This window comes from Phoxinus phoxinus (assembly GCF_949152265.1).
Source record: "Phoxinus phoxinus genome assembly, chromosome: 13".
Taxonomy (NCBI): Eukaryota; Metazoa; Chordata; class Actinopteri; order Cypriniformes; family Leuciscidae; genus Phoxinus; species Phoxinus phoxinus.
The window spans coordinates 35,064,217-35,084,216 of NC_136888.1; the positions used below are offsets into that span (position 1 = coordinate 35,064,217).

Below are 20,000 nucleotides of genomic sequence, written 5' to 3' on the forward strand. Positions count from 1 at the left end.
GTTAGTTAAGGTCAGTGCTTAATTTGTAAAGTGGGAGGTCCCGGAGCGCAGAGGGGGGGTGGATCCGGCGACTCAAAACGGGGGTTGGAGGAAACGGAACAAAAAAAATTAAAAACATTTTTTTTTTTAAATTACACTGCCTACGTAGCTTCTCTGCAGGGACAGCATGTGCTGAGTGGGTACTGCTAGATCATTGACGGGGAGCTGCGCAAAACTTGGTCACTAAATATTTAATATTCAGTCATGTTAATGATCACAATTAAAGTTTTAATTTTATTAAATTGAACAAGCGCGACATTCAGCATTCAATCAAATAGGCCTATTCTAAAATATGTAGGCTATTATTAATAATAATGTTATTTCAACACAATATCTCGTTATTTTGAAATAATATGTGTGTGTGCATCTGTAAATCCGGTGACACGTGTATTGATTTTTATTAATAAGCAAGTGTTTTCTCTAAAAGTGTCGACTCAGCTGCAAAGATTGACGATCGCCATCTCCGTGTGAACGCGCTTATAGAGAGAAATGCACATAAATAAGCCTAATAATGGATTACATAATCGAGTAGCCTTTTTCTTTTTTCTTTTTGAATTATTTTGTTTAAAGACATTTCAAGCTTTGTGTATTTGGTGTATTTGTCATGTCTGTGTGAGGCATACACTGAGTTTCGTTAAGTTAGGATGTGCTCTAGTAGTTCACGTGCGCAAGTGAGCGCGCGGGCGCCTCCGTTATATTTGTTTCGTCGGCCTACGGGCCTATTCATTAAATACAGGCAATTGGTTGATGAAAAATTTATTAAAATTAAGATACAATTTATACAAAACGAAATTCACTTTAAAGAAAGGCTTTCTATAACAACTTCAACGGTCAAAATCATGTCTGACCCGCTCCATGTCTCATATTGCGCATCCTATCTTACTCGGTCGTGCTGTTCACTTTTCATAAATCAACATAAATGGAAAAAAAAAATACATTATAATATTTTAACAAATATGAAACGCGCTTTTTTTAATGGCTACAACAGTATAGTAGGCCTACATAGCCTACTCTCTATTTGTACAAATTTCTGCACATTAATTTAATTCTGAATTTTTCACACACAAGTTGAAAGGCATTTGTTCAAAAAAAAAGTTCACGGATAATTGTGCATGCATTTATTAGCCTAATCATTATGATACTAAAATCCTAACAAATAGGCTATACAAAAAATCAGATGAGCCCATAATATGAACGGTTAAGCATTTTCCTCCCATAGAAAACCATTAGGCTATAAGAACGCTTAATGCACCCACACACCGGACGCGAATAGTGCGTCAGGCGCGAGTGATTTCAATGTTAAGTCAGACATTGAAATGACTAATGTAATTAATAGACTGATATAATTAATCTGACTATTATATCAGAATATAGTGCGTTTTACGCGCGTAACGCGTCTTTACATTGACTTAACATTGAAATGACTCGCGCCTGACGCGCTATTCGCGTCCGGTGTGAACGCACCATTAACGTGGCTTAATGCAGATTAGGATGTCCCCTTATTATGTCGAAATAACGAGATATCGATACTAGGCTACTGTGTCCTGTCCGCCGTGGTCTCCTTTTTGATCAGCGGAAACGATGTTTGCTTGTTTGGGATCTGACTGTCCAGCGTATTTGAAAAAGTTAAGCAAACTTTCCTGTCTTTTTGACATTCTTCCCCTGAGTAAAACGATCGAGGCTAACAGCAATCTCAACTCGTACAACAAGCGCGCAAGTCATGTGTCACAAACATTGAACACTACACAAACAGTTTTTTTTTTTTTTTTTCATCTAGGCAATTAATTTTAGTGACACAGGAGGTGCCGGATCCAATAAAAAAGGTTCCGGATCCAATGTCGGAGGTGACGGAACATGTTCCGGCGTGTTCCGGCTCAAATTAAGCCCTGGTTAAGGTGTAACGCAACTTAACTTTGTGTTAGCCTACGTGTCACCATAAACATCAGCATAAATGCTCCTGATAAATTATGTTATTAAAGCATTAACATTCACAATCCACTGTTAATTTAACATAGAAGCGAGCAGGCTGTGTGCATGGTTTGCCATGACTGAATGCACTCCTTTAATAATTCCTAAAAGCTGACATCAGTTCATCGCGATCTCACACATCTCTGTTATTATCAATGAAGCTGACTGCATAATGAATGACGTAGTTAAGGCGGCAGGCGTGTGTTGCTAAGTTCCAAAGTGCAGCGGGAAACCCTGTTACGCTAACACACCGGACACTATTCAGCTGTTGTTCTGTGTGCTGTTGTGCAGCTGAATAACTCGCCTTTCCAGATTAAATGTCTGTTCTTGGATTTTGTGAAATAAATGTCTAAATAAATGCGACTTATAGTCCAGTGCGACTTATATATGTTTTTTTTTTCGTCTTCATGACGCATTATTTGACTGATGCGACTTATACTCCGCAGCGGCTTATAGTCCAGAAAATACAGTTCTTTTTTCGGGTTGAATGGTGGTCGTCCCCCTATCGCCTGTGAGCGGGAAAAACACCCTTGCGCCGCGGCGTCAGTATCGCGTGATATCAGGACTCACGATGTAACAAATTGCTTTACGGCAAAAATATCTGCTAAGATGCTGTCATTATTGCGCTCCCTCACGCTGCTCGAACCCGAATGAAGAAGACGCTGTGAAGAATGTCCGTCTGCTGTGAGGCCGTTGATCTACTAGCGTCTGGTGTCTGAGAGTCGACAACGAGTGTTTCGACAGTGACTACGTTTACAAGCAGCCAATAATCCGTTCAAAACCGGAATATTAGCAATAACCCGGTCGCGCACGGCCATGTAAACACCGGCAAAACCCGAATATGCTCATATTCCGTTTTTTAAAAACACGAATATGATCCCTGGGTTACCCCTTTCCTAACCCGAATATTTGGTCGTGTAAATGCGTATCGGGATATCCCCATCAAAAGGAACATTGATTTGTGTTCTGCGCATGTTCAATTCGCAAGGAATCTTGGTCTTTTGAGTAGAGGAACTTCTTGTATGTGTCGTCTGGCGTGCAGTATACCGGAAGTAAACCAGAAGTAGAGGTAAACATGGTGAGACGTGTCAGTGCTGCTGGCGGGTCAGTACCAGCACCACAGCGCAAACAAAGCCGATCGCGATCTGCCCCGAACTATTCATTATCCGCGCTGCTGCTGCTGCTGTTGTCTTTGGATACAGGAAGAAGAATCGGAAATGACGCATATTGCGTCTTAAGGTTGTCCGTACGTCCAGACGCTAACCGTGCGTCGCCGCTTACATCGGGATATTGCCAATTGATTACAAATTCCATGTATAGGAGTAACTGTCTCTGCTCACGCATGTAAACGGGTTATTACGAATGTTTCAGAAACCCAAATAGTGACCTTAACCCGAATATTGACCGCTTGTAAACGTAGTCAAATATCTCTTCCGAAGCTGTAGGGGGCGCTCTATAGAGAAACATGCCCTGTGTGAGGTCAGGTGTGAGGTTACTGTTCTCAGACCTGCGTCTCGTATCTGCGTCTCGAGCTGGAGGACACCTTCTCTGGCGCCACGAGGTTCACGTTCACGGACATGCCGGCGCTGCTCCCGTGGGACTCGGACAGACCTGACGGACACAGCAGAAGATCGACACATGAGGATTCACTCAAACATCAGCAGGAAACACTTCAGAGTCACTCAAACATCAGCAGGAAGCACTACAGATTCACTCTCGCGAGCTTTTAACCGCGATATCTGCCAGAGCCGAGTATCACACGACCTCGATAACGGCTTTAAAGCGTTCGTTCAGCCGTTAACTCTGTCTTTACTAACAACATAAGGAGAGTCATTACTGACAATGTTTAAAATAGTCAAAATAAAGTAAAAAAAATAAAAATAGTTTAAAATAACCGTAAGTTTATCAAGCGACCAGAATACTGAAAATAAGTACTTTATTCAACTGTTGATGTTCTTCTGTGTGGACCTCTGAGTGAGTCAGAACGGAGGCTCGCTATTGGCCGACGCTGGTCATGTGTGATGCTGGCCAATAGTGAGCCTCCGTTCTGATGTACAACCTATGTGTACAACCCAGAAGCGCTGCGCTGTTACACTACGAGGACTCACTTCCCCCAGATTTATCATTAAAAGTTTAAAATTTAATATCAATAATGATGATAAATTAAAACAGGATTAGAATGAAGTAAAATGTAAATAAATAAACTAGGTTACTGCTCAGTCACTGTGTGTGTGTGTGTGTGTGTGTGTGCACCTGAGTTTCTCAGGCCAGGAGAGGTGTGTGTGTGTGTGTGTGTGTGTGTACCTGAGTTTCTCAGGCCAGGAGAGGTGTGTGTGTGTGTGTGTGTGTACCTGAGTTTCTCAGGCCAGGAGAGGTGTGTGTGTGTGTGTGTACCTGAGTTTCTCAGGCCAGGAGAGGTGTGTGTGTGTGTGTGTGTGTGTGTGTGTGTGTGTGTGTGTGCACCTGAGTTTCTCAGGCCAGGAGGTGTGTGTGTGTGTGTGTGTGTGTGTGTGTGTGTGTGTGTGTGTGTGTGTGTGTACCTGAGTTTCCCAGTGACGATCCCTTAGGGTTCTGGAGAGAAGCGCTCTCTGAAACCTCTCTGATGGACAGATGACAGAGAAAACCATTAGATATGCAGTTATTTAGTCAATTGTAATATTTTAGTCCATATTACCGGAATATCTTGATTTAAATAATATATTGAATGTTTTTGCGTGGACTAGGGGTTGAGTGTGTGTGTGTGTGTGTGTGTGTGTGTGTGTGGGAACTGGAGGCGTTTTTGAAGTTGTTATGTTAAGTATGTCGTTGTTTGGTATTTTGTAATGAATAGATATTCAGATTATTGATTGCTTGTATTGTGTATTTTTGTTATGCATGTCGTGTCGACTGCTGTGACACCTTCAGTTCCTCTCGGGGATTAATAGAGGAAGTCTAAGTCTAATATTTCCTCTGGACTCTGAAACATGGTTTCCTAGGGCTGGGCATTAACACAATTTCAATATCGATTAATACGGAAATATATATATATATATATATATATATGAAAGGTACAGTACGTCAAATTTTCTAAAGGGAAAAAAATTATTAATTTAGGCTGTAAATTATACTGGGAACAAGGACAGTTGTTTTCATGACCTATTTATTCAAACATACATTAAATATTGAAGAATATCATTTCAAATATAATGAATATGTAATATATTGCATATGAAAAGGCTCCTCTCTAGAGTTATTTATGGAGTTTATGGTCACTGAAGGCTTTACATGTGAGGTTATTGTTCTCCAGCTGTTTTATTATTGATTGATGGATTAATGAAAATGAAATCCATATTTTTAACGGGCGAGTAGTCAAGGGTTTGCGTCCGTCACCTGTTCCTCTCCTCGGAGAGTTTGATCCGGCTCTTCTGGATGAAGTGATCCACCAGATCCGACTCGGGAATCCTCTTCTCCGACTGCCGGTCTTTCTCAAACGACTTCACCTGGCGGAGGAGAAGAGCGACAGCGGCCACTTTATACTGCTTTACATTCATAAACAGGAAAATAGCAGTGTTAATGTTGTAAAGTTAATCAATTATGGGAAAAAATTTATTCAATGTTGATTCAATTTAGTTCAATAACAGTCGATTGCAAAATTCATCAATTATGATTTTTTTATGTTAATTAAATTCAGTTCAATAACAGTCTCAGTGTTGCAAAATTCATCAATTATAATTTTTTTTATGTTGATTCAATTCATTCCAATAACGGTCAATGTTGCAAAATTCATCAATTATGATTTTTTAATGTTGATTCAATTCATTCCAATAACGGTCAATGTTGCAAAATTCATCAATTATGATTTTTTAATGTTGATTCAATTCATTCCAATAACGGTCAATGTTGCAAAATTCATCAATTATGATTTTTTAATGTTGATTCAATTCATTCCAATAACGGTCAATGTTGCAAAATTCATCAATTATGATTTTTTTATGTTGATTCAATTCATTCCAATAACGGTCAATGTTGCAAAATTCATCAATTATGATTTTTTTATGTTGATTCAATTCATTCCAATAACGGTCAATGTTGCAAAATTCATCAATTATGATTTTTTAATGTTGATTCAATTCATTCCAATAACGGTTAATGTTGCAAAATTCATCAATTATGATTTTTTAATGTTGATTCAATTCATTCCAATTACGGTCAATGTTGCAAAATTCATCAATTATGATTTTTTAATGTTGATTCAATTCATTCCAATAACGGTCAATGTTGCAAAATTCATCAATTATGATTTTTTTTTTATTCAAATTCAGCTGTAAAGCAGCTCAACGGAAGACAATAGTGTCATTATTCAGATCAATTCAGTTCTTATCCGCTAGTGTCAGTGAAGTTAACTCGACAATATTACTGAACATTAACAGTGTTCTTGAGCTCTAATGCAGTGTCGTGTGATGTACCTTCAGGTAATTTCCTTCTTTATCGGACACGAGGACCATGAATGTGATTCCAGCTTGTCTGCAATGTTCCAGAAGAGCTTCTTGTGACTGTGGCACAAAAACACACATTTACACACACACACACACACGAGTGTGTCAGAAGTATTGTGTAGTCATTGTGTTTTGACGATCAATACAAGTTTATTCTGCCCAAGAACCGCCCAACAATAAGATGAAATCATGAGGGATTTAATGACTGTGGTTTATGAATTTGAACATAATAATAATAATAATAAACTCGTGGTTGAGTAAGAGAGGAACCGCTCTGATGGACTCTCGACTGTAACTCATGAGAACGTCACGGATCGTCTTCTTACTGTCTTTGTATTTATTCTGTGGCGTTTAGTCAGTCTCTCTGCTCTTCATCCTCACCGACAGACTGATGACGCTTCCAGTTACAACATCCTGAATCTAGCAGCGGCTTTAATAGACGAGAAGCATTGATGATGTCGAAGCTCTGAAGCTGTAAGCATCCATTCACTGTGTGTGTGTGTGTGTGTGTGTGTGTGTGTGTGTGTACTCAAGCACTAGAACGACTCTCGGCTTCATTAGCACTCACACTCATGCAGAACTGAACTAACAAGATGATTCAATGACTCACTCATTAACAGTGACTTGCTGCCACCTACTGGTGGTTTTAATTTCACATTTAAAGTATCTTTTAATTTTTTGAATCCTTTCAAATATCAATATTCAATATTTTATGTTTGAAAAACATTATTTCTGCATGTGTAACAGGTTAAACACATCCATGTCCCTCCGAGCTTCATTAAACCGTGTGTGTCAAAGCATCTAAACTTCAGATTCTGTGTTTCACTGCAAAGATGAGTTTTGTTGATATTGATTTCATTGATTGGTAACAGCCCTATTGTGTGTCATTATCCTAATTACATTTATTGATTAAATGTAAGAATTTGACACAAAACCTGATGCATACATGTAATTAGGTTAGAAAAAAGCCTGTATAAAGGCAAAAAAAACATAAAAAGGTCAAAATCAATTTAAAATATTGGAAAGCATGATTTCTGTCACTGCTGTGAACTGATCAGCACACAAAAATATAATATATAATCTCAAAAACTTTAGTAGTCTCTGTCAAGGTAGACACAATAAACACACTCAGCAAAATATCATTTAAACATCGTTATCGATAAAATCCCAGAAAATATTGAAATATATATTTTTTGTCAATATCGCTTTAAACCCCTATGGGTGTCAAGAGTCTCCTTGCCCATTTCTGCCACATCAACAGACTGACTACAAGAGCTGATCGTTCACCAATCCTCTACTCAGAGCATGTCATGTGACCAGCATTTCTGGCTTCACCTGTGAGTGTTTTGTCTCTCGATGTGAGCATCATGTGACCACTGACCTGAGACACATCATAGACGATGTCCGTCGAGACTCCAGCCGCCCAGAGCTTCTGAATCACGTTAACGGCTCTGCTCATGGAGGACTGACCCACGGGAACCACCAGAACATCACAGGAGCTCACAGGAGGCTGACACACACACACACACACACACACACACACGGTCAAGTCACCTTCATTTATATAGCGCTTTTAAAGGGGTCGTCGGACGCCTCCTCAAAAACAGCTGTTCACAGCGACCCGTTTCTGTGCATGTCTCTTTAAATGATAATGAGCAACTCCCCATCCCCCTCAATTTTCTTAATTGTACGGTGGTTGTGCAAAGACACATTTATACGCAAACACCATATAAAAGTGAATTTTGCATCCGATGACCCCTTTAACTATATAGAGTTTCCCAGCAGCTTTACAGAGATCACAGGAGATTACAGTAACAGAGTTCAGCTTTACAGCAGCTCTAGAGTAAAGTTATTGTCCAGATAAAGTTAGTTCTGATTGAGTCACTTCCGTTGTAAAGATCATTAGTTATTAACTTAATAAGATACTTAGTTATTAACTTAGCGGCTGTTTACACTTTTAATGTGTTATGGCCACTCCACACACACAACAGTGCTTGTGCTCGAGAACACAAGCTTTGAAACCGGTTCTGTGGTGCAAGAGTTGAAAAACGTTATAATCTCCGCGTAAACTTTAAAAACATGTCTGTGAAACGCTGCCGGCGCGCACATGCGTATACACGTTTAGTCTGTACATATGCGCATGTGAATATATATGTGCGCAGGCGTATAGTCTTTCTCTACAAATTAACCTCAACAAATTACTTGTCTGGCCTTAAAAATTCATAATGCAGAATTTTTTGTGTCGCTTCCGCCTCTCCATGTGACCTGGAATCATTTTGACAACGTCTGTACAGAGGTGAAAAGAAGGAGGCCTTCACAGGGGAGAACACACACACACACACACACACACTCACTGGCTCCTCCATATTGGCCACAGCAGAGCAGATCTTGTCCAGAGCAATGCTGGCGCCGACCGCTGACGGGACTGGACTCGACACCGTCGGCCCGTGAAACTCCATGATCTGATAATCAGGAACACACTTGATCTGAATAATGACTCGCTTGTGTCCCGTTGAGCTGCTTACAGCTGCAGTCAATCTGTGTCATAACTGATGAATTTTGCAACATTGACTGTTATCGAACTGAATTTAATCAACATAAAAAAAAAAAATCAGAATTGGTGAAATTAATTAATTAAATAATAATGAAATATAATGAAATATAATGATATGTAGGGCAAATAAATCAAATATATTGTACTATAATTTTATAGGGAATATAGGGCAAATAAATAAATAATAAAAAATAAATATAGAATAATAAAATAAAAAAATATATAGGGCATGAAAAAATAAAAATAATATAGAGACACTTAAGAGATGTAAATGTCGCTCAGTCTTGTGCAGCTGTGCTGGTGTTACCAGATGATCGTAGCGTCCGCCTGCCGCCAAGATGTCCGGCACGGTGCGCTTCCGTTTCCTGATGAACGCCACAAACTGGAAGATGACCCCGCAGTGATGCTGGACCTTATAGACCAAGCCCAGATTCACCACCACCTTCAAAACACACACACACACACACACACACTCAGATGAAGAGTATCAGACATCACACAGACAGAGACGTCACACCTGCAGTTTAACGTCAGCATTGAACAATTTTGTGACATTGTTATTGAACTGAATTGAATCAACATTTTTTTTAAATCATAATTGATGAATTTTGCAACATTGACTGTTATTAAACTAAATTGAATGGTTTCCGAATCTATGAATTTAGGGACATTGACAGTGTTTATATCTGCTCCACTGTTAAAGTAATGAGGAAAGAATTAAAGTGATCCAGAAGAACACACAGATCCAGAAGAACACACAGATCCGGAAGAACACACATATCCAGAAGAACACACAGATCCAGAAGAACACACAGATCCAGAAGAACACACAGATCCAGAAGAACACACAGATCCAGAAGAACACACAGATCCAGAAGAACACACAGATCCAGAAGAACACACAGATCCAGAAGAACACACAGATCCGGAACACACAGATCCAGAACACACAGATCCAGAACAACACACAGATCCAGAACACACAGATCCAGAACAACACAGATCCAGAACACACAGATCCAGAACACACACACAGATCCAGAAGAACACACAGATCCAGAAGAACACACAGATCCAGAACACACAGATCCAGAACACACACACAGATCCAGAACACACACACAGATCCAGAACACACAGATCCAGAACACACATATCCAGAACACACAGATCCAGAAGAACACACAGATCCAGAAGAACACACAGATCCAGAAGAACACACAGATCCAGAAGAACACACAGATCCAGAAGAACACACAGATCCAGAAGAACACACAGATCCAGAAGAACACACACATCCAGAAGAACACACACATCCAGAAGAACACACACATCCAGAAGAACACACACATCCAGAAGAACACACAGATCCAGAAGAACACACAGATCCAGAAGAACACACAGATCCAGAAGAACACACAGATCCAGAAGCACACACAGATCCAGAAGAACACACAGATCCAGAAGAACACACAGATCCAGAACAACACAGATCCAGAACACACAGATCCAGAACACACACAGATCCAGAAGAACACACAGATCCAGAAGAACACACAGATCCAGAAGAACACACAGATCCAGAAGCACACACAGATCCAGAAGAACACACAGATCCAGAAGAACACACAGATCCAGAACAACACAGATCCAGAACACACAGATCCAGAACACACACAGATCCAGAAGAACACACAGATCAAGAACACACACATCCAGAAGAACACACAGATCCAGAAGAACACACACACACAGATCCAGAAGAACACACATATCCAGAAGAACACACAGATCCAGAAGAACACACAGATCCAGAAGAACACACAGATCCAGAAGAACACACATATCCAGAAGAACACACAGATCCAGAAGAACACACAGATCCAGAACACACAGATCCAGAACACACACACAGATCCAGAACACACACACAGATCCAGAACACACAGATCCAGAACACACATATCCAGAACACACAGATCCAGAAGAACACACAGATCCAGAAGAACACACAGATCCAGAAGAACACACAGATCCAGAAGAACACACAGATCCAGAAGAACACACACATCCAGAAGAACACACACATCCAGAAGAACACACACATCCAGAAGAACACACACATCCAGAAGAACACACACATCCAGAAGAACACACAGATCCAGAAGAACACACAGATCCAGAAGAACACACAGATCCAGAACACACAGATCCAGAAGAACACACAGATCCAGAAGAACACACAGATCCAGAAGAACACACAGATCCAGAAGCACACACAGATCCAGAAGAACACACAGATCCAGAAGAACACACACATCCAGAAGAACACACACATCCAGAAGAACACACAGATCCAGAAGAACACACAGATCCAGAAGAACACACAGATCCAGAACACACAGATCCAGAAGAACACACAGATCCAGAAGAACACACAGATCCAGAAGAACACACAGATCCAGAAGCACACACAGATCCAGAAGAACACACAGATCCAGAAGAACACACAGATCCAGAACAACACAGATCCAGAACACACAGATCCAGAAGAACACACAGATCCAGAAGAACACACAGATCCAGAAGAACACACAGATCCAGAAGCACACACAGATCCAGAAGAACACACAGATCCAGAAGAACACACAGATCCAGAACAACACAGATCCAGAACACACAGATCCAGAACACACACAGATCCAGAAGAACACACAGATCAAGAACACACACATCCAGAAGAACACACAGATCCAGAAGAACACACACACACAGATCCAGAAGAACACACATATCCAGAAGAACACACAGATCCAGAAGAACACACAGATCCAGAAGAACACACAGATCCAGAAGAACACACATATCCAGAAGAACACACAGATCCAGAAGAACACACAGATCCAGAAGAACACACAGATCCAGAAGAACACACAGATCCAGAAGAACACACAGATGCGCACACCTGCAGTTTCACCGCCAGCTTCTTGAGGAGGCTGAGCACTTCTTCCAGATCCTTCAGGCCTTGTCTGGCCATCTGAGCCACCGCTGAACTCTTCTGCTTCGTGAGCGCGTTCATGAGAGGAAGCAGATCCTGCAGGCTTCCCTTCTGCTCGATGAACTTGTACAGCGTCTGTAACTGACACACACACACACACACACACACACACACACACACACACACACACACACACACACACACACACACACACACACACACACACACACACACACACACACAGTTAGTTTATGTTTTATTGGTTCTATGTTTGTTTTTATTCTTTTATTTGTTCTCTCTGTACAGTTCTGTGGTGTTGAAAGTGCTTTAGAAAAACGTTTGAGAGTATTATGTATTAATTGTCTGATCGTGGATTTATGATCTAATCACAATGATTTGAGATAACCGCAATATTAGTGCAGTTTAAACTTCAATTGCATTCATTTAGGCGTTTATGGAAAATGCCATTAAATGTACAATGTGTCTTTCTTCATACGAAATGAAGACTTTAGTTTAATCAGACTGCATTATATTATATTATATGAGATATGATTAGAATATGACAATTATGGCCGATACCGATAACCGATAATTCTTTATATTTTAAAGCCGATAACCGATATATTGGCCAATAAATCGCAATCCAAATTTCTATATAATTTTTGAGAGTCTGATTACAAAAACACAAGTCTCACCATTAAAAGCCACGATACAAACACAGAAATAATGTTCTCATTATAATGTTATGTAGCCGATATGACAGACTTGTGCTGCACATGTTGCACTTTTACTGGATTTCCAGCATCATTACTCCAGTCTTCAGTGTCACATGATCCTGCAGAGAATCCTGGGACTTACGCTGTTGCTGGACAAGGAGAGGTTACAGAATTTGGCTTCCACTTCTCGCTTAGTCAGTTTCTCGCTCTGTGTGTGAAGGTGGAAGAGACAGAAATATAGGTTACATAACAGCACAGCTCATGTGAACCCGGTGAACCTGCAGGAATAAGAGACGCTCACACACACACACACACACACAGCATCATAAAAGAGCAGTCACACACACGTCATCTGCTCTGTCCACTTCTGTTCGCCGAGTTCTGCATTAGAAACATGATTATTCTCGGTTTCATGCACATGTGTGCACAGGTGTTCCTGCTCCGCTTACAGAGCTCCACGTTTATTACTGCAACTTCCAGCGACGAGGCGCGTTTATAAACACACTTTCACACCCAAATAAGAGCAAGAGGGTTTACCGCCTGCGAGTGAGGAAGTATCGTAACTGTACGACTGTAAAGCAGACACGTATCTTACAGAAGATGATCCTCTGAAGCTCAACTCAAACTCCACAGCCCATTATAAACCGAACCGGAGTTGGTGGCGATTGAGATCGAGTTTCGCCTCAGTTTGTGAATAAAATAAAAGTTAATATAATTTGTGTTTTACACTTATATTTCTGACTCTGTTCTGAATACCGTTACATTTAAAGGATTTGTTATAAAGCATGTTTATAGTGTGTATGATATTTGTAAATGTTTTGTTTTAATTAGCTGTGTTTACAGTATTTCTGAATGTGATAATAAAACGAGACTTATAAACTCATACATTCCCTTAGCAGAGCAATTTTCACTTATTTTCCATAAAATGTTATTTATCATTCATATTTTTTGTCTATTTTATAATGCAATTGCATTACAATACAAGTACATTAATAGACTTGTCACTTTCTCAGAGTTCACCGGATTGATGCATTGAACTTTAACCCAGAGGCCATGAACAAACTATACATGCAGAGACACGTCACACTGCTGCGTGTGTGTGTGTGTGTGTGTGTGTGTGTGTGTGTGTGTGTGTGTGTGTGCATGTGTCCGCGTGTGTGTGTGTGTGCGTGTGTGTGTGTGTGTGTGTGTGTGTGTGCGTGTGTGTGTGAGTGCGTGTGTGTGTGTGTCTCACCATGGAGTCACACAGTATGTTGGAGGCGTGAGTGAGTTTATCCTCTGGGACGCCACTGTGGAGCAGGATGGCCTTCAGCAGACTCGTGTGGTTCAGGTGAACGGTGTAGTTTCTGTCCTAAAACCAGACAGTGTTTCAAACACACACATATAGACATGTGACCCTGGACCACAGCACCGGTCTGGAGCCGCACGGGTATATCTGTGGCAATAGCAACTATACATTATATGGGTCAAAATTATCCATTTTTCTTTTATGCCAAAAATCATGAGGATATTAAGATCATGTTCCATGAAGATATTTAGTAAATGTCCTACCGTAAATATATAAAACATGTATTTTTGTGAGTGAATGCAGCACAATCGTGAACATAAATGCACATATATGTGTGTGTGTGTGTGTGTGTGTGTACCTGCAGCGCGCTGAACTCCTGTATGACCTCAGAGACGGTGTAAATGGCCTCGGCGTCCGGCATCAGACTGGTGCTGATGGGAACGATGATGTCGAACGCACACTCCAGCAGTTCTCTGGGATGAGCCCGATCCAGCTTCCTCGGCCTGAACACACGCTCGATACTGTACCTGCACACACACACACACGCACACACGCACACACACACACACACACACGCACACACGCACACACACACACACACACACACACAGTACTGTTAACTACAGGTGCTCAAAGGTTTGCTCATGTCTCTTCTGCTCACCAAGGCTTTTTATAATATTTTTACTGCTGTTTTCTATGTGAATATATGATTTCTATATGATTTGACACTTAAGAAACATTTATCATTATTATCAGTGTTGAAAACAGTCATATTTTTGTGGAAACGGTTTATTTTTCAGTTTTTTTGATGAATAAAAGTCCAAAAGAACAGCATTTATTTGAAATATAATCTTTTATAACATTATAAATGTCTTTACTGTCACTTTTGATCAATTTAATGCGTCCTTGATGAATAAAAGTATTCATTTCTATGTTTTTTTTTTTTTTTTTTAAAAGACCTGACTTACTCTAAACGTTTAAATGTTAATATATCATAAAACAAAATCATCATATTACACTGAGTTCTGGAGGATCATGTGACACTGAAGACTGGAGTAATGATGATAAACTCAGCTTTGATCACAGGAATAAATTACACTTTACTATATATTCACATAGAGAACTGATGATTTACATTATAATGATATTTCACTGTTTTTACTGTATTTATTTAACAATAAATGCAGCATTAGTGAGCAGAAGAGACTCGAAAACACACACAAAAATCCTAATTAATCCAAACTTTTTTCTTTTAATGAGTCTACTACATACTATATACAACAATAGATCAAAAATATCTTAACTGTGAATTTCTGGACAATAATTCACGAAACACAAAGTACCTTTTGAGATTTGAAATGTTGTTTCTGGCCACAAATCTGGCAAAGGCCAGCTGGTGAGAGAAACGAGAGACAGAGATGCTTTATAAACTCGACTCAGATCATTCTCCTGTGTGTTACCGCGAGGGTTATTGATTGGTTATTGATTGGTTTGGCACGAGACGGACACTCACCCTCAGATCATACGGCAGAGAGACCAGCATGCCACTGTGATCCATGAAGCACGCGGTCTCACAGCCGTCATACAGGCGCCGGTTCCTGGGCAAGAGCAGCGGCGTCTGGAGGCGGACCGCACCTGAGCAACATCAGCACATTCACATTAGCATTAGCAGACGCCTTTGTCCAGAGCGTGATGACCCTTACACGTGATGACCCTTACACGTGACGACCCTTACACATGATGACCCTTACACGTGATGACCCTTACACGTGATGACCCTTACACGTGACGACCCTTACACATGACGACCCTTACACATGATGACCCTTACACGTGATGACCCTTACACGTGATGACCCTTACACGTGACGACCCTTACACATGACGACCCTTACACATGATGACCCTTACACGTGATGACCCTTACACGTGACGACCCTTACACGTGATGACCCTTACACGTGACGACCCTTACACCTGATGACCCTTACACGTGATGACCCTTACACGTGATGACCCTTACACGTGATGACCCTTACACGTGATGACCCTTACACGTGATGACCCTTACACGTGATGACCCTTACACATGTGACCCTTACACGTGACGACCCTTACACATGACGACCCTTACACATGATGACCCTTACACATGATGACCCTTACACGTGACGACCCTTACACGTGATGACCCTTACACGTGACGACCCTTACACCTGATGACCCTTACACGTGATGACCCTTACACGTGATGACCCTTACACGTGATGACCCTTACACGTGATGACCCTTACACCTGATGACCCTTACACGTGATGACCCTTACACGTGATGACCCTTACACGTGATGACCCTTACACATGTGACCCTTACACGTGATGACCCTTACACGTGATGACCCTTACACATGTGACCCTTACACGTGATGACCCTTACACGTGATGACCCTTACACGTGATGACCCTTACACGTGATGACCCTTACACGTGATGACCCTTACACATGTGACGACCCTTACACGTGACGACCCTTACACATGACGACCCTTACACATGTGACGACCCTTACACGTGACGACCCTTACACGTGATGACCCTTACACACGATGACCCTTACACACGATGACCCTTACACATGATGACCCTTACACGTGATGACCCTTACACGTGATGACCCTTACACGTGATGACCCTTACACGTGATGACCCTTACACGTGATGACCCTTACACGTGATGACCCTTACACGTGACGACCCTTACACGTGACGACCCTTACACGTGACGACCCTTACACGTGATGACCCTTACACGTGATGACCCTTACACGTGACGACCCTTACACGTGATGACCCTTACACGTGACGACCCTTACACGTGATGACCCTTACACGTGACGACCCTTACACGTGACGACCCTTACACGTGACGACCCTTACACGTGACGACCCTTACACGTGATGACCCTTACACGTGATGACCCTTACACATGACGACCCTTACACATGATGACCCTTACACGTGATGACCCTTACACGTGATGACCCTTACACATGACGACCCTTACACATGATGACCCTTACACGTGATGACCCTTACACGTGATGACCCTTACACATGACGACCCTTACACATGATGACCCTTACACGTGATGACCCTAACACGTGATGACCCTTACACATGACGACCCTTACACATGATGACCCTTACACGTGATGACCCTTACACGTGATGACCCTTACACATGACGACCCTTACACATGATGACCCTTACACGTGATGACCCTTACACGTGACGACCCTTACACGTGATGACCCTTACACGTGATGACCCTTACACGTGACGACCCTTACACATGATGACCCTTACACATGTGACCCTTACACATGATGACCCTTACACGTGACGACCCTTACACATGATGACCCTTACACGTGATGATGACCCTTACACGTGATGACCCTTACACGTGACGACCCTTACACGTGACGACCCTTACACATGATGACCCTTACACGTGATGACCCTAACACGTGATGACCCTTACACGTGACGACCCTTACACGTGACGACCCTTACACGTGACGACCCTTACACGTGATGACCCTTACACATGATGACCCTTACACATGATGACCCTTACACATGATGACCCTTACACATGATGACCCTTACACATGATGACCCTTACACACGATGACCCTTACACATGATGACCCTTACACGTGATGACCCTTACACACGATGACCCTTACACACGATGACCCTTACACGTGATGACCCTTACACGTGATGACCCTTACACGTGATGACCCTTACACACGATGACCCTTACACATGATGACCCTTACACATGATGACCCTTACACACGATGACCCTTACACATGATGACCCTTACACATGATGACCCTTACACACGATGACCCTTACACACGATGACCCTTACACATGATGACCCTTACACATGTGACCCTTACACACGATGACCCTTACACATGATGACCCTTACACATGATGACCCTTACACATGATGACCCTTACACATGATGACCCTTACACATGATGACCCTTACACGTGATGACCCTTACACGTGATGACCCTTACACACGATGACCCTTACACATGATGACCCTTACACGTGATGACCCTTACACACGATGACCCTTACACACGATGACCCTTACACGTGATGACCCTTACACGTGATGACCCTTACACGTGATGACCCTTACACACGATGACCCTTACACATGATGACCCTTACACATGATGACCCTTACACACGATGACCCTTACACATGATGACCCTTACACATGATGACCCTTACACACGATGACCCTTACACACGATGACCCTTACACATGATGACCCTTACACATGTGACCCTTACACATGATGACCCTTACACGTGATGACCCTTACACATGATGACCCTTACACATGATGACCCTTACACATGATGACCCTTACACATGATGACCCTTACACATGTGACCCTGGACCACAGCACCAGTCTGGAGCCGCACGGGTATATCTGTGGCAATAGCAACTATACATTATAACATTATATGGCTAAAAATTATCAATTTTTCTTTTATGCCAAAAATCATGAGGATATTAAGATCATGTTCCATGAAGATATTTAGTAAATGTCCTACCGTAAATATATAAAACATGTATTTCTGTGAGTGAATGCAGCACAATCGTGAACATAAATGCACAACTTTAAAGGAGATTTTCTCAATGTTTACATTTTTTTGCTCCTCAGATTCCAGATTTTCAATAGTTGTGTCTCGACCAAATATTGTCCTATCCTAACACACCACACATCAGTGGAGAGATTATTTATTCAGCTTACGGATGATATATAAATAAAAAATTGACCCATGTGACTGGTTTTGTGGTCCAGGGTCACATATAGACATGAGACATTTATTATAAACATTCAGAACCGCTTTCTCGCTTAATTGAACTTGTATGCAATATAGATAATAATAACTATATAATATATAGTTATAATAACAACACATCCCTGCATCTTGAAAAAAATAATTCTGCTGATTTGCAAAAAAAAGATTTAACCTAATTAAATTGATCGAAAATATTGATAAAAACACATGGTGTGTGTGTGTGTATATGTGTACCTGCAGCACGCTGAACTCCTGTATGACCTCATATTGTCATATTTTATAAGCTTAATTTTCCAATAAATAAAGCTTATTTATTCAGCTTTCATCTCAATTTCAGAATTGTGACCCATGTGACTGGTTTTATGGTCCAGGGTCACAAATGAGGACTAAAGCAAGCGAGTCTTCGTGAAGAGGCAAAAACTACACAAGAAGTGCTCAAAATACTAAGTTCAGGCATTGCTCAGAGTAGCATAAGTCAGACAAGGCAGGTTTAAAGGAAAAAAATATATATATATATTAAGAGGTTAAGTGTTCACGGAAGAGATGAACTATCAGGAACTAACAACATGAACATTTTAGCTCATTCAGATTGTGTGTTTCAATAAACCAGTTCAAAAGACTCATTTGATTCACTGATCAATAGCTCACAGAAGTCCATAGTAGCAAACTACATGTGCAAAATGTTACTAGTGATGTTGGTCAACCAGCGACATGATTCAGTTCAGCAGATTGGATCATTCAGAAAGTTAATTTCAATGATTAAGTTCAAAAGACCCATCAAATGATTAATTTGATTCATTGAAATTAATGTTGCTGGTTAACCAACATCAATCAATACTGTTGCCAGAAGTCCATACTTTGTAGATCAGCAGCCAAACACGTTTGAACAAAATAAAATAAAATAATAGTGTTTTTAATTAACTAACAGCATGATTCAGTTCAGGAAATTGAATCATTCTGTAAAAAAAAGATTCACAGAATCATTTGATTCACTTTATAGTTTCCACACTTTTTTAGTGTAGAGTCGAAGTACTTTAGCAGAGTTGTTGA

The 20,000-nt window shown here is 41.0% G+C and overlaps 1 protein-coding gene across 1 annotated transcript in view; it reads right to left on the reverse strand.

Annotated features, from left to right (window-relative positions):
* eif2ak4 (eukaryotic translation initiation factor 2 alpha kinase 4) overlaps window positions 1-20,000 on the reverse strand; it is a 69,657-nt gene that overhangs the window by 15,878 nt on the left and 33,779 nt on the right. Inside the window, exons 23-35 of the mRNA XM_079634066.1 lie at window positions 15,552-15,673; window positions 15,382-15,431; window positions 14,397-14,565; window positions 13,985-14,101; window positions 12,893-12,958; window positions 12,002-12,175; window positions 9,344-9,478; window positions 8,837-8,944; window positions 7,864-7,992; window positions 6,453-6,539; window positions 5,377-5,486; window positions 4,548-4,606; window positions 3,515-3,618 (exon numbers count right to left, since the gene is read on the reverse strand). Coding sequence (XP_079490192.1) covers window positions 3,515-3,618; window positions 4,548-4,606; window positions 5,377-5,486; window positions 6,453-6,539; window positions 7,864-7,992; window positions 8,837-8,944; window positions 9,344-9,478; window positions 12,002-12,175; window positions 12,893-12,958; window positions 13,985-14,101; window positions 14,397-14,565; window positions 15,382-15,431; window positions 15,552-15,673 — 1,430 coding nt within the window. The remainder of the gene's footprint in view (window positions 1-3,514; window positions 3,619-4,547; window positions 4,607-5,376; window positions 5,487-6,452; window positions 6,540-7,863; window positions 7,993-8,836; window positions 8,945-9,343; window positions 9,479-12,001; window positions 12,176-12,892; window positions 12,959-13,984; window positions 14,102-14,396; window positions 14,566-15,381; window positions 15,432-15,551; window positions 15,674-20,000) is intronic.